Raw genomic sequence first — 16931 nt, forward strand, 5'->3', positions numbered from 1 at the left:
GAAATGTTCTGCATGCCCACTATACTTATCTAGGTACCCCATAAAACAATTAAGACTGAGACTCAAACCCTTTCCATTATAAATTGACCTTAAATGTAGAACTGTGAGCAATCTTGTGCATTACATTTGGACTTGTGCAAAATGTTTATATGTTATATGTTCATGCACCTTGTAACGTGCTCTAGAGATCAGTTTTTGTTCCAAGGAGCTAGGACCATTGTAGCACAAATTGCTGAAAAAGTTAATGCTGGCTATGATAGAAAGGTGTCAGAACACTCAGTGCATCACAGCTTGCTGTGTATGGGGCTGCGTAGCCACAGACCGGTCAGAGTGCCCATGCTGACCCATGTCCACTGCTGAAAGCACCTACAATGAATCAAATGGACGGCAGGGTATGTGTGTGCGTCGCTTAACTGGACGCAATAGGATGCACTATGGGAAGAAGGCAAGCCAGTGGAGGCAGTGTAATGCTCTGGGCAATGATCTGCTGGGAAACCTTGGCTCCTGGCATTCATGTCGATGTTACTTTGACACGTACCACCTACCTAAACATTGTTGCAGACCAAGTACACCCCTTCATGGCAAAGGTATTCCCTAATGGCAGTGGCCTCTTTCAGCAGGATAATGTGCCCTGTCACACTGCAAAAATGGTTTAGGACTGGTTTGAGGAACATGACAAAATGTTCTAGGTGTTGACTTGGCCCCCAAATTCCCCAGATTCTGAGCATATGTGGGATGTGCTGGACAAACAAGTCTGATCCATGGAGGCCCCACCTCACAATTTAGTGATTTTGATGTGTGATTTAAGATTTTATATTTAAGTGATTTTTAAGGTGAAATTAGAAAGAAAAAAAAAAGTCTTTAATTGACTATCCATAAGAGTAGGCACTGTGTATCAAAGGGTCATGTTGAAATTTTTATGACATTGTTGTGAGAACTATATTACTGAAAATACTATATTACTCAAAATAAAATGTATTTAAACATTTTTTAAACGCACCGAATGAATATTCATTATGTGGCTTTGGTGGGAAGGTTTGAGGTTTGGGGGTATTCCCCCGGTATGGAGTTTGTGCCTCTGGTAGTGGTTCAGTTTCTTTCCTTTGTGGCTGCTGCTCTGTTTTCTCAGTTTGAGTCGCATGTTCACACTGCACTTCTCTCAGTCTGGCTGTGAAGTCTGCTCGGGTTTTCACAACAGCGAGGAAATGTTGAACACGGAACTTTTCTAAATCTTGAGGCCTGTGAGTGTAGTATTTCGGTAGGTGACACTTCTTTTTGTTTTATTTTTTTCTTTTTGATTAATAAAGCCCCTCAGCAAATTATTTGATGCGGCTAAATAGCTAATGATTAGCATTCTCCATCAGCTCTCTAGCTAGAGGCAGGAATCAAATATATTGTCAGTAGTATGCAGTTAAGTTATATAAATAAGCTTCACTTATGTAACCGACCTCCTTAAAATGCCATTACCAACTGCATCTTTTGATTAACGGGATAACAAACAACTTTTTGCAGAGCTAGTTAGCTTAGCCTCCTGCGTGGGCGTCTGAGGGCACAAAATGACACGTTTAAGCATGAAAGACAGTTATAACTGGATTATTCATTTGCATAGCCGGTCAAATTTTTACATTATGGTATAAAATGACGTTCATCCTGTGCATTAATCATCCGATGTGTTAATTCACCAGTCAGACGAGCACTTGGGTCCAAACTAATTCCCTTCTAACAAACTAAATGAGTGCGCTACATCGTGTAAAATATAATGGCTTCTGTCCCTACTCCCTAGTGCACTATGTGTGCAATAAAGTTATTTGAGCCTCAGCATCGTACTCTCTATATAAGTGCATTGCACAGGTTAAAATAATTGCTTGTTAGCCCAGTGCAGTTCACTACATCACATCCCTATATCCTAGTGCACTAAATGTCCAATAAAAAAATTGAATGCGTTGTTAAAAGTGTCAAACGAGTGCCTGTTCACCCTATGTAGTGCACTATATCTTGTAAAATATAGTAACTTCTCCCCTTTGTCCCTAGTGCACTGTATGTCCAATAAAGTCATTTGAGGTTCAGGTTCATATCCTCAATATAACTGCAATGCATAGGTTAAAATGATTGCTTATTTGCCTTGTGTGTAATATTGCACAATTTAAAATTTCTACTCCCTATGTAGTGCATATTATGCAGTTTGTTATTCAGTTTCCTACTTTCTAATGTAAATGGACTGCAGTGTAAGTAATAATGGCTTTTATATACCTCAATGCAATATATGTGTATGAAATCATTTTTATAATGCAGTTCAATACAGAAGTGTTGAGATTCATCGTGTTGAATTAATTCCTTTTGTCATTATCTGCCTTAATGCATGCCTGTAGAGTGTGGCTTTCCTCAGTGAAGAAAAACCTAACAAAATACATTTATGTTGTGTATATATTCATGTGTAGGTTCAAAGTCAGACTAATTCTCATGTTATTGCGTATACTGACGACATAGCAGAGAACAAAATCCTCATGGCAGACTGCATTATTCATAGGAGCAGTGCTGTCATAGTCCCTTCCTAGACTTCTATCTCATTTAAAGGAGTATTTCAGCATGTTCCCCCAAACGTAACGTCATCTCGTATGTCGCATATTTGTTAATACCACAGACATTAATTTCAACACATACTAAGAAATTAATCAAAAACAACTGTTTATTCTAATCTCACATCAAATGGATGTCTGTTGAATTCTGTAAATAAACTTACACCGCACGAATACACATCATAAATTTAAAACCATTACGATAAGAATAAAATAAAAATCAAGGTTTTGAGGAAAACGTGGAATTGGAAATTTTGTTCTTCCACAACAAATGTGTGATTGACGGAAAGAAAAAAACAGTGATCGGGTGGTATGATTTCTGAATGACTGGTGATGACCTTGCACTAATCTGGTTGCATAAGTGTGCATTAAATATTTGCCTTAAATAATATTTGATTTTAAGGCACTTTTTGCTTGTAATACAGCACTCAATCCTTTTGGGTAAGAGTCTACCAACTTTTGGCACATTTTGATTTGGCAATTTTATTCCACTCTTCCTTGCAAAAATATTTCAGATCTATCCAGTTGTGAAGGGATCTCCTGTGCACAGCTATCTTCGTCATTCCACGGGTTTTCGGCCATTCCAAAATATAAATTTTCTTCCTTTGTTGACTTGAATTTGTGCTTTGGTCATTATCATGCTGAAAGGTGAGATTTACCTTTATCTTTAGTGGTCTAACAGAGGCCTACAGTCTTTCTGTCATGGTAAATGCACAATGTTTTGAGTTCACGGAAACCTTTTTATCTGAATTGATCAAAAATGGACAGAAATGTTGACTTTTGACCAAGTGGCATGGTCAAAAATCACAAGGCATTAAGAGGTGGGCAAAAGTCAATGCATTTCAATTGCAAATTATAAAACAAGAATTGTGATTTTGAAGTGATTGATGTTGATGAGTAATGCGTAATATGACCAGGCACATTAAGTTATATGGTGAAACAGGTCAGTTATGTTTGACCTTTTAGATGAGCAAGGCATGAGAGAATGTCTTGCTCAAGTTGTCCTTAAATTGTTGGTAATGAAAAATCTATGTTGGTAATGCATAACCATCAATTTACATAACGCTTGATTGGACAATTCATGAAAGTGTTCTACAAAAATGTGTTTCACAAAAGTTTATTGACTTTTATTGAGCTAATAACTGGCCCAACAGATCTCTTGAGTGTGACAATATATTTGTCATTATTCTTGGTTTCCTTGTACCTTCTATCAGAGGCTTTGGTTTATGTTCAAAACTAGATCTCAGGAGGATTTATGAGTTCTGAACATTCCTATAGTGTTTTGGTTGTGATAAACGTTAATCATACCAACCTCCTGATTCTTAAACTTAAGTACTATTTGGATGTGATAAGATTCCCAGATGTCAGTCTGTTAAGTAATGTTGCTGTAGGATGAATGTAGTATTTATGATCGATTCACACTGGATAAGAGATCTCTGTATAAATCATACAGATGCCTTCACTATGTAATCATGGTAATCACGCAGAAAATTCCATTCTACATACACCTTTATTATAATTAATTAGTTTAAGGCTTGTGGCCGCATGTATTGTGCTTGATCATGCCCATGGTATGTACACTATATGGCCAAAAGTATGTGGACACCTGACCATCACACTCCTAGGGTCATGTGAAAAAATAAGTACACCCATGGAAATTGTTGGCTCTTTTGACATAGTTGGACAAGCAAACATTTGATCCGCTTTGAAACAGTGCCTATTAATAAAGGTCATGCACTCTATCAAATAACACATAAAATTGTCATTTTGTAGTCATTTTCACATTCTAAATTAACAAAAAACAAAACAAAAAAAAAAACACGATCAATCACAAGGAAAAAGTCAGTACACCCCTACATTTATCACGCCTTCAAATCCATAAAATTAGAATCAGGTGTTAAAGATTGAGTTCCAGTGATTAGAACCTGCTTAGGGAATGCAGGTGTTATTTAAACCCCTCCCATCTAGTGTGTGGCGTTCCCTTTGCTATTGAGGTGTGTGGTGTCATCATGCCAAGATCTAAAGAGTTATATAACACCAGAGGAATATCACATCTATTGATATTTCTGTTGAATAAATTATTGAAAAAGCTCATTTTCCTTGTGGTTTTGTTCAAGTATATGAACTTCATTAATAGGCACTGTTTCAAATATATTTGCTTGTCCAAATATGTCCAAAAAAGCCAACAATTTCCATGGAGTGTACTTATTTTTTCACATGACCGTATGTGGGTCTTCCCCAAACTGTTGCCACATAACTTGGAAGCCCACAGTTATCTACAATGTCTTTGTATGCAGCATTACAATTTCTCTTCATTGGAATTAAGGGGCCCAAACATGTTCCAGCATGACGAGGACCCTGAGCACAAACCCGAGGTCCTTAAAGACCATGGTTTGCCAATGTTGGAGTGGAAGAACGCTAGTGGGCTGCACAGAGCCCTGACCTCAACCACACTGAACAACTTTGGTACGAACTGGAAAGCAGTCTGTGCCTCAGGCCTTCTCCCCTAATATCAGTGGCCAACTTCAGTAATGCTCTTGCATATAAGGAATCTTTTACAATGTGAGTTTGGACAGGATATAAAGTACCCGGGTTATTTTTTTATAGATGGAAAAAGGCCACATAATCTTTCTAGACCTGTACATGCACACACAAAATTAAATAAATGGAAATAAAATACCAGAGATGCTCCAGTAAACTATATTATCAAATCTCCACATGTAAGTCTAATAAAATTTAAATAGTGTTTAAGCCAGTAATGCCTGAAGCACAAGGTTGCATGCCAACAGAAGAGCGGTATGCCCAAGTAGTTTCCTCCTCTACTGTATGTTGTCTTCATGTTTGTGTCCTGTTTCAGGGATGATTCAGTGAGAATCAGAGCCAGGAGCTTTGACTCCACTGCTCTAGGTCTAGCCATAGAAACGGAGTGAAGAAAGAAGCGAAGCAAAAAGGAAGAATGGAGCAGGCACACAGCCTGCTGCTGAATGAGGATGTCTGCAGCGTACTGGGTGAGCAGCAGAGGGCCGAATTTGTCTTCAAGTGGCTACGCTTTCTGAAGAAGCTGCTGCCTGCTGCTGAACGGGTATGTCTGGGAACATGAACTCATTAATGCTGTGAGAGAGACAACAAGTGTCTCACTGTTTTTCAAGCATATGTACACACACACACAAACAACCTGATTCACAGTCTGTTTATTCTTCTCTCTTTCAGCTGTCTCTCAGCCTGGCTGTGTGTGTTAAGTTAATGAAGTACATAGTGGCTAGTGTGCTTTTCTTTATATTTATAATGGACAGTAGTCTTCTGACTGGAGGTGTCATAGTTTTGCTTAAATATTTACAAAAATGGCACTTCTGTCTTTTTTTGTTGAAAATGTTTTTTGTTGTAATGTTGCTGGAGCACCTGCATTTAAGAATTTCACATTGTATATGGTATTTGTGCAGATAAACTTGAACTTGAAAGAAGGACAACAGTGCTGGACACTTATAACACCATCACTCAGTTCATGTTGACACTGTTTCTAATATTTTTAATTTACTGTTAACACACTTTGTAAGTCATTTGAAATATAATGAGAATTGCGGTGTGTTCACATCACAAAGATGTGAAACATTTTTTAATCTGCATATCATTCAGTTCCTATGAAGGCATCAAAATCCTGCACAGAGGTTTCTGAGAATGAGAAAGGCGTAAGGAGAGCAGAAGAAACTTGAGACTTAATGCAAATAAAAGATGCATATCACCAGGCTGCTGGTAATTTAATTACTTTAAAGGTGCAGGAGACAAAGTTTGCCGAGTGGTTCTAAACAGGTGGAGCTCAATAAGATTTGATTTATTTATTTATTTATTTATTTATTTAAAAACTACTTGAGCCTGGCTTTAATTACCCATTCAATATACATAAAGATTGGCCCCAGAAAATACAGTGGTTCAGTATGATCAAGTTAGCATTAGCAAAGACAATTATGACATCACTTTCCAAGACAGCAATCAAGTTGTAATACTATAAACATGCGGAATGATCTCATACTGGTCATTTCATAGTGATTTATGAGAATTTATGAGTGTGCTATCACTATACTCTTCTTTTTTTTGTGTGTGTTTTTCCCCTTGAGGTCATATGAGCTCCAGCATTAGCATCATTAGCTAAATGACAGACTGTTTAGCTGTTTGAAATTTAAGACATATAACACTAAACACATGAAATCTGTCTCATATTGATTTATGGGAAGGGTGCCTTCGTTGTCCTGCTTTTCTTTGTGATGGAAAATGTGATATGTAAAGCAGGCAATTCAAACAGTTCAAAGCTTTATACATATTGCAGTTACATCCAGTGGGGTCTAGGGAGACCGCCAGTGAAAATGCTTGTATTCTGTGTTTTCTTTTCTCAGATATAACCTGCAACTTAACACCTGCTTTATTCTGGACTGTTTTTTTTTAGCAAACCAACAACTCATGAAGAAAGCGTTTTACTTTTCTGCAATGTAAATGGTCATTAAATATCATTAAAAAGATGCTGTCCTGCACAGGGCATCACTGTCATTCTGACATCACCAGTAACTTCAGATAAAAAAATGCTTGAGGCCTTGAAAGTTGGGCAAGGCCTACAGGCTTAAGGTGCTGTTTTGGGCAAGATACATCTTTGTTTGATCTGAGAACATTCCTGATTTTCGCTGTGAATGTACTCCATTTTCATGTGTGTAACACCCCTCCTAGCTTTCATAAATATTTTATGGCAGTGGCCAAAGAGTTCAAAAGTTCTGTAGTAAAGCTTTTAAATATTAGAAGTCATAGAAATAAATGCAGTTCAGGTAATGCTACAAAAACAAGGTGATTTATAACAAAAATCACCTTGGTCCAAAATATTTTTGTTCCAGTATGTCTTGATTTTTGTTCTTGGTTTCAGCACCAACAAAAAAAATCCATTTTGATGCATTATGGGCAATTGCCTGTTTCCATGTTCAGTACTTGATATTTTATTTAGATGAGCAGAATTTTATAATAAAAAGATCATATTTATTAAAGCATGCTTGTTTACATGACAGGTGGACGTGAAGCAGAACCAGAAGCGGCTGGTGGAGCAGCTCATGGCTGTTCTGACCAGTTCTCCTGGCCCCTCCACACGCTACCTCTTAGCTCACTGTGTGGCTCTGGTCTATCGTGTGGGCGAATCGCTTACCTCCAGCCTCACTGTGGACCGCTGCCATGACATCATCAAGAGCAAGGATGACTCGCCCAGCTTCCTGCCCACTCGCCTGTGAGTGCAGACTGCAATCACTCATCAGCTTTTCTTACACACACACATATACTCATGCACACATATAAATTAATGAGTTATCTTATACTGTCTGCATTCCAGGTAAATCTGGTTTGCTGTCTTCTGTGCATCCATCTGATCCTGGAGTTTCTTTAGAGCCTCATAAATTCCCATGCAGATCAATGGACAAGAGGCTGTGGTTTAATTAAAAAACTCTCAATACAAAGCAGAAAATAAAAAGCCTATTGGCACTGAACCCATGTCTGTCCATGTAGGCCAGTAAATGATGCTGTGTATAGACTCCAGCTCTGTGATGCTTAATAAATTCAGCAGCGTTAGCGAATAAAATCTCTCTCTCCTGACAGGGCAGCTGTGGCCTGTCTGGGTGCGATGTATGAGCAGCTTGGCCGTCTTCTCATCAGTTCCTTTAAGGAGACAGTGGCAAATCTTCTGAAAGCCATGAAGAGCTCTGAGGTAAGAATGACATTTACATTTATTCATTTAGCAGACACTTTTATCCAAAGCGACTTACAAATGAGGAAATACAAGCAAATTGATATATCAAGCAGAGAACAATACAAGTAGTGCTACCATACAAGAGCTTTAATTGAGTTCTAGAAGAAGAAAAGTGCACAAAGTAGAGGTGTAAGTGCCAGAGAAAAGTTTTATTTATTTATTTATTTAATTTATTTATTTTATTTATTTAGGGGTTGGTTACGCGTTCATGGAAGAGTTGGGTCTTTAGCTGTTATTTTGAAGATAGTGACAGATTCTGCGGTCCGGATTGAGGTTGGAAGTTCATTCTACCACTGAGGGACAGGTAGTTTGAAGGTTCTGGAAAGGGACCTTGAGCCACTTTGAGTAGGCACTACTAAACGTAGGTCATTGATTGATCGCAGATTGCGTGAGGGAACGTAAGCCTTCAGGAGAGTGTTGAGGTAGGAGGGTGCTGTTCCAGACAAGGTTTTGTATGTGAGCATCAAGGCCTTAAATTTGATAGGGGCGGGTACAGGAAACCAGTGGAGGGAGATGAAGAGGGGTGTGACATGGGTTCTCTTGGGCTGGTTGAAGACGAGACGTGCTGCTGCATTCTGAATCATCTGAAGGGGTTTGATGGAGCTGGCTGGGAGGCCTGAGAGTAGTGCATTGCAATAGTCCAGTTTTGATATGACAAGAGCTCGGACTAGTAGTTGTGTAGCCTGTTCGGTGAGGTAGGGTCTGATTTTCTTGATGTTGTACAGAATGAACCTACAGGACCGAATGAATTACAGATTCCAGAGATGGTCAGCGGGCCAAAATACATGCAGATCAATAGATGAATAGATAAATACAGGGACAGGGAGAGGGGGAGGCAGGGAGAGCGAGCGAGAGAGAGAGAGAGCACAAAAGTACTCAGGAATCAGAGCAGTTTCTTAAGGAGTGGACCCTTCACATTTACAGATGAGGACAATGCACAAAATACCAAATGAAGAGGCAAAAAACAGTAGTGTGAGCATGAGCACAAATAATCATGTGAAAAAATAAGTACAATCCATGGAAATTCTTTGGGTTTTTTTTTTCTGCATATTTGGACAAGCAAATATTTAATCCTCTTTGAAACAGTTCCTAATGAAGTTGATACAATGTAATTTTCACAATTTAAATTAACAAAAAAACAGATCAGTCACATGGAAAAAGTATATACACCTGTACATATATCTCACCTACAAATCCATAAATTTAGAATCAGGTGATTTGATTCAAGATTGGGTGTCAGTGATTAGAACCTGCTTAGGGAGTGCAGGTGGAGCCTGTCTTATTGAAACCTCTCATATCTAGTGTCTGGTGTTCCCTTTGTTATTGAGGTGTGTGGTGTCATCATGCCAAGATCTAAAGAGTTCTGTAAGGCCTTCAGAAAAAACGTTGTGGATGCCTATAAGTAAGGATTCCACTGTAAGGAAAATCATCTACAAATGGAGCAGATTTCAAACGACTGCTAATTTGTCCAATACTGGCCGTCCCAGCAAATTCAGCCCAAGAGCTGAGGAAAAAAAGAAGTCTCCAAGGACCCCAGAATTTCATCCCAGGATCTGCTAGTAAGTCTTGCAACTGTTGGTGTCAAAGTGCATGCTTCTACAATCAGAAAGAGATTGCACAAATTTTACCTGCATTGAAGACATGCCAGGAAAAAGTCTTTGCAAGACTACAATTTGCCAATGAGCATATAGGCAAAGACCAGGCCTTTTGGTATAATGTGCTCTGGACAGACAAATCAAAGATAGAGTTGTTTGGCCACAGTAACAGCAGACATTTTTGGCGCTGACCAAAGACAGCTTTTCAGGAGAAGCACCTCATAGCAACTGTGAAGCATAGTGGTGGAAATGTTATGGTTTGGGGTTGCTTCACTGCCTCAGGGACTGGACAGCTTGCATTCATTGATTCAACTATGAGTTCTGCATCATATCAGAAAGATGATCCAATGTTTGTTTGTCCAAATGTGTCAAAAAAAACAACAATTTCCATGGGTGTACTTATTTTTTCATGTGTCTGTATACAATGGTAACATTCAGAGGATGAGCATAATGCTGTATTGTTAGCTAGGATCATCAAGAACACACTGATCAGCCATAACATTAAAACCACTGACAGGTGACAGCTGACAAGTTAATAACATTGATTACCATGTTATATTGATGGCACCCATCAAAGGTTGGGATATATTGAACAGTCAGTTCTCCAAGTTGATGTGTTAGAAACAGACAAAATGGGCAAGCGTAAGGATCTGAACGACTTTGACAAAGGCCAAATTGTGATGGCTAGATGACTTGGTCATCACGTCTCCAAAACGGTGGGTCTTGTGGGGTTTTCCCAGTATGCAGGGGTTAGTACCTACCAAACGTGGTCTAAGGAAGGACAACTGGTGCACCGGCGACAGGGTCCTGGGTGCCCAAGGCTCATTTATGTGAAGACTAGCCCGTCTAGTCTGATCCCACAAAAGAGCTTTTGTAGCACAAATTGCCGAAACAGTTAATACTGGATACGATAGAAAGGTGTCAGAAAACACTTGTTTAGGGCTGTGTAGCCACAGACCAGGGAGCCCATGAAAGCTGACATGAAACTACAGGGGCATCTGAGCATTAGCTCTGGACCATGGAGCAATGTAAGAAGGTGGCCTAGTCTGGTGAATCACATTTTCTTTTACATTATATGGCTGTCCAGGTGTGTGTATGTATACCTAGGGAAGATATAGCACCATGATGCACTGTAGGAAGAAGGCAAGCCGGCAGAGGCAGAGTGATGCTCTGGGCAATGTTTTGCTGGGAAACCTTGGCTCCTGGCATTCATGTGGATGTTACTTTGACATGTACTACCTACCTAAACATTGTTGCAGACTAAGTAGACAACTTCATGGCAACGGTATTCCCTAATGGCAGTGGCCTCTTTCAGCAGGATGTTGTGACTTGCCACACTGCAAAAATTGTTTAGGACTGGTTTGAGGAACATGACAAAGAGTTCAAGGTGTAGCCTCCAAATTCCTCAGAATTCAATCCAATCAAGCATTTGTGGGATGTGCTGGACAAACCAGTCCAATCTATGGAGGCCCCATGGCACAGTTTACAGGACTTAAAGGATCTGCTACTAACGTTTAAGTGCCAGATACCACAGCAGATACCACAGCAGATACCACAGCAGAGTGGAGTCCATGCCTCAATGGGTCAAAGCTGTTTTGATGTCACAAGGGGGACCTAAACAATATTATGCAGGTGGTTTTATTGTTATGGCTGATTGGTAATATGTGATATGTAAGTAAATACACAAATCAAAAGCACTTTTATTTTCAAACTTATGTGAGTAAGCTATAATGATAATGAGTCTTTATTGGTCACGTATACATTATAGCACAGTGAAATTCTTTTCTTCGCATACCCCAGCATGCCAGGAAGTTGGGGTCAGAGCGCAGGGTCAGCCATGATACAGCGCCCCTGGATCAGAGAGGGTTAAGGCTTGAAACCCCGACCTTCCGATCAGAGCCTTAACCGTTAAGCCACTACTGCCCCCTAATAGTTAGCAAGCTAGCTATTAGATAATTATGTATAGTGCTGTTGTCTGGGACCAGACTCAGTCATCCATGCTGCAGTACATCAATGTAATCCAAAGAGTAAATAAGACAAAAGCCTCTACCTGTTTGCTGTTACCTGTTTTTATACAACAGCACTCTGAAGTTGTTGATTAATTTTTCTATAACAGCAGCTCTGTCTCAAATCACAGGTTTTGACCTGTGCCAATAAGTTCATGTCAGTAAGTTATGATTTCTATAATAACAGGTAATTCACCAAGACTTGTACATGCTTCACATAATCTAAGGCTAATCCTCCAAATTTTATGAAAATGTTATCTAAGAAAGAAAAACAAATACATGTTGATGTGATGGTGTTCTGTAGAAACTCATTTTCTTAATATTTTTAAAAGGAGTCCCATGTGATAGTGCTTTGCAACTGTCAGTAAGCTCTCCACCACATAACATGCTCTGTGTGTGTGTATGCACATGCATACAGTCACAGGGGCGTTACGAGATCATGCTGTGTATAGAGAAGATCCTGAAAGGTCTGGGGGTGAGTGCAATGCCTTGTCACAGAGACATCTACAAAGCCACACGCTCCTGCCTCACTGACCGCTCCATGACAGTTCGCTGTGCTGCCGCTAAGGTAATATTCTTTCCTCATTTTTCAGTATCTGATGTCTGTATTTATAAATATTAATCGCTAAATTTATCTTACAAAAATGTTCTAAATATGTTTGTAGGACACTAAAAACAAATTATAGTTTGCCTTAAATGTAAAAACAATAAGTGTGTACAAGTGCATGTATGTATGTAAGTATGTATGTATATGTGTGTGTGTATGTGTGTGTATAATATATATATATATATATATCTATGTGTGTGTGTGTGTGGGTGTATATACACAGTATCTCACAAAAGTGAGTACACCCCTCACATTTTTGTAAATATTTGATTATATCTTTTCATGTGACAACACTGAAGAAATGACACTTTGCTACAATGTAAAGTAGTGAGTGTACAGCTTGTGTAACAGTGTAAATTTGCTGTCCCCTCAAAATAACTCAACACACAGCCATTAATGTCTAAACCGCTGGCAACAAAAGTGAGTACACCCCTAAGTGAAAATGTACAAATTGGGCCCAATTAGCCATTTTCCCTCCCCGGTGTCATGTGACTTGTTAGTGCTACAAGGTCTCAGGTGTGAATGGGGGCAGGTATGTTAAATTTGGTGTCATTGCTCTCACACTCCCTCATACTGGTCATTGGAAGTTCAACATGGCACCTCATGGCAAAGAACTCTCTGAGGATCTGAAAAAAGGAATTGTTGCTCTACATAAAGATGGCCTAGGCTATAAGAAGATTGCCAAGACCCTGACATTGAGCTGCAGCACGGTGGCCAAGACCCTACACTGGTTTAACAGGACAGGTTCCACTCAGAACAGGCCTCGCCATGGTCGACCAAAGAAGTCAAGTCCCCATGCTCGGCGTCATATCCAGAGGTTGTCTTTGGGAAATAGACGTATGAGTGCTGCCAGCATTGCTGCAGAGGTTGAAGGGGTGGAGGGTCAGCCTGTCAGTGCTCAGACCATGCGCCGCACACTGCATCAAATTGGTCTGTATGGCTGTCGTCCCAGAAGGAAGCCTCTTCTAAAGATGATGCACAAGAAAGCCCGCAAACAGTTTGCTGAAGACAAGCAGATTAAGGACATGGATTAGTGGAACCATGTCCTGTGATCTGATGAGACCAAGATAGACTTATTTGGTTCAGATGATGTCAAGCGTGTGTGGTGTCAACCAGGTGAGGAGTACAAAGACAAGTGTGTCTTGCCTACAGTCAAGCATGGTGGTGGGAGTGTTATGGTCTGGGGCTGCATGAGTGCTGCCGGCACTGGGGAGCTACAGTTCATTGAGGGAACCATGAATGCCAACATGTACTGTGACATACTGAAGCAGAGCATGATCCCCTCCCTTCGCAGACTGGGCCGCAGGGCAGTATTCCAGCATGATAACGACCACTGCCTTGCTAAAGAAGCTGAGGTTGAAGGTGATTGACTGGCCAAGCATTTCTCCAGAACTAAACCCTATTGAGCATCTGTGGGACATCCTCAAATGGAAGGTGGAGGAGCACAAGGTCTCTAACATCCACCAGCTCTGTGATGTCATCATGGAGGAGTGGAAGAGGACTCCAGTGGCAACCTGTGAAGCTCTGGTGAACTCCATGCCCAAGAGGGTTAAGGCAGTGCTGGAAAATAATGGTGTCCACACAAAATATTGACACTTTGGGCCCAATTTGGACATTTTCACTTAGGGGTATACTCACTTTTGTTGCCAGCAGCTTGGACATTAATGGCTGTGTGTTGAGTTATTTTCAGGGGACAACAAATTTACACTGTTACACAAGCTGTACACTCACTACTTTACATTGTAGCAAAGTGTCATTTCTTCAGTGTTGTCACATGAAAAGATATAATCAAATATTTACAAAAATGTGAGGGGTGTACTCACTTTTGTGAGATACTGTGTGTGTGTGTATGTGTATATATATATATATATATATATATATATATATATATATATATATATATATATATAGTTGCAATCAAAATTATTCAACCACCATTGCAAATTAGGTTTATTGTCAAAATTTACAGACTTTCAGCTGTTTGCAATGAAAAAATCTAACAAAAGCAATTGAAATAGTCCAACACAACAAATTCAACTGAAAATGCAGCTTATAATGACTTCTCCAGTATCAAAATTATTCAACCCCCTGAACAGAATCCCTCACAACAGCACAAATATGCAAAGCAGGTGTTGTCTCAAGCAAATACATGAAAATACTTGGACATAGCAGAAAAAGCGAGCCATCAATGGCTGCAACCAGATTTCTGAGAAGGCAGGTTGTGAAAAACCCTCGAGTGACTGCAAAAGACCTGTCTACTTGGTGGCAACAGGTACTGAGGTTTCAGTGAGCACAGTAAGGCGCGTACTAAACGCAGAAGGTTTCCATGCCAGAACTCCAAGATGTACACCACTACTGACCCAAAAGCACAAGAAAATTTGGCTCAAAATTATATAAATAAGTCACAGATGTTTTGTGTTCTGTTCTGTGGAGCGATGAAACAAAATTGGAACTTTTTGGCACGATGGATCAGCAGTATGTCTGGAGGAAGAAGAGTGAAGAATACAGAAGAATACAAACTTGTGAATTTTTGAATGACACTAATCCACTACTATTGCCGGCGGGGTCGGCCATTTGTCTGGACTTTGTAGGAGAAAGGGTGGCCCATAGCTCCACTGGTTGCCTTGGTAGAGTAGTACTTTAATAAACTTTAATAGCACACAACTGCCATCTACGGGTCTGTCCACACACAGTACTTCAGAGGGTGTATTAACCATACAGCTCTCCTCTTTAGTTGGCTTGAACACAGTCTTGGGAGTCCTGGAATTAATTTCATGCAACACTGGTAGGGGTTTCCCTTGACAAATGCTGCAGGGTTTCTGCATGTTGCACTGCACAGCTTGGTGGGTTCTAGCACATTGCCAGCACCTTCTAATGGTGCTGATAACTGGTCTCTGGTCAATTTTACAACCTCTGCATTAGTTCAAGAAGTGATCTGAGTGGTTACAGAATAGGCAGTAAGGCTTAATTCTGTTCTTGGCAGGGAGATTCACAGGTGCTGGTGTAATTTCTCTCTCCATCGCCTCTCTGGCTCCATGCAACACATTAGTGGTCCACCTCTTCTGGTGAGGCTCCTGTCTAGGCCATTGCCTCTCCTTGGTGGTCTTCACCGGTAACAAACAGTCATATTCCTGGCACCAGGACTCATATTGCCACTCAGAGAATCAGTCAGGTTGTTCTTGAATGATGGAACATACTGCACCTGAATTTACTCAACTGGTGTGCTATGTGGGATCCACACTGTAGCTCTATCTCTACTGAGAGGCCAAGGGATTTAAGCATGCCTACGAGTGCCTGGATCTGTAGGGCGAACTTCTCAAAGGCAGCTTGATCACCGCATTAAATATCAGGTGAGTCCACAGCACTGGCTATTTTGTTCAACACCATCTCTTGGGGCTGACTGAACTTCTGCTTAAGATCAGACATCATTGGCATTGGACCCCAGTATGTCGACTCAGAGGTTGAGACGGTCTGGTGCTGAAGATCAATTCGGGGGTCTTGGTTGGGCCCTTCTCTGCATGTATGACTGCGAGGTTGCTGCATTCTCACCTTGAAGGTAACTCTCGTACTGCTCTGACTTATAAGCTGAACCGGCCCTGGGAGGTGGCTGAGGATGAAGGCTTTATTGCTGACTCGAATGACCAGGAAGCATCCTGCTTGTCTAGGGGCTGAAGGGCTGGAGTTTCTGACAGGAAGGCTCACTGGTGGGGCTGCAAGAGGTCTACTTTGATGGACTGCAGCTTGCTTTAATACTTGCAGTTCACTCATCATCCTCTCCAGAAGGCCACTGATGGGCGCATCCCTAATAGGCCGTGGCTGTGGCTCCTCTGGTTCTGGCCAGGGGGGAGGGTCAGGCCAGTTTACTTCATGATATTTGCTGGCTTCAACGATTAAACGATTCAAATTATCAAACGATATAATCCACAACATAGATAAATAATATCTGCACTAGATGCATAATACGTAAATAGTTTTTTTTTTCTATTTGATGTGGTGCATTGATTTTAATGTTAATACCATTGCTTAATGTACTTTGCTAGTGTTGTATATGTGAAGTGGTTTTGTGTGTGTGTGTTTGTGATTTATTTTCAGTGCCTGTTGGAACTGCAGAGAGAAGCTGTTTTCCTGTGGTCCACAGAGTTGGAGAACATAGCCTCATTGTGCTTCAGAGCATTTGATGGCTCCAACTGTGATGTGCGTGTCACCGTCTCCAAACTGCTGGGCACCTTGTTAGCTTCAGCACTTGAACCCAAACAAGCCATAGGTAGGTTACATTACCTGCATCACCTGAGGGGCCACTTGTGGGAAGAGACTTTTTAAAACACATTTGCCCCTGGAGGCAACAACAATTTAGTTGATTGTAGGGGTGCAACTATT

General features: G+C 40.5%; 1 protein-coding gene across 2 annotated transcripts in view; it reads left to right on the top strand.

Moving 5' to 3' along the window:
- The first annotated feature begins 835 nt into the window (after positions 1-835).
- Positions 836-16931, top strand: part of heatr5a (HEAT repeat containing 5a) — an 87961-nt gene continuing 71865 nt past the window's right edge. For both annotated transcript variants that reach the window (XM_053632102.1, XM_053632103.1), the window contains exons 1-6: positions 836-1258; positions 5434-5658; positions 7619-7830; positions 8196-8304; positions 12366-12515; positions 16647-16818. In XM_053632102.1, the coding sequence (XP_053488077.1) occupies positions 5533-5658; positions 7619-7830; positions 8196-8304; positions 12366-12515; positions 16647-16818 (769 nt within the window). In that variant the 5' untranslated portion in view covers positions 836-1258; positions 5434-5532. The remainder of the gene's footprint in view (positions 1259-5433; positions 5659-7618; positions 7831-8195; positions 8305-12365; positions 12516-16646; positions 16819-16931) is intronic.

This window comes from Ictalurus furcatus, chromosome 9, assembly GCF_023375685.1.
Source record: "Ictalurus furcatus strain D&B chromosome 9, Billie_1.0, whole genome shotgun sequence".
In the NCBI taxonomy this organism is placed as follows: Eukaryota; Metazoa; Chordata; class Actinopteri; order Siluriformes; family Ictaluridae; genus Ictalurus; species Ictalurus furcatus.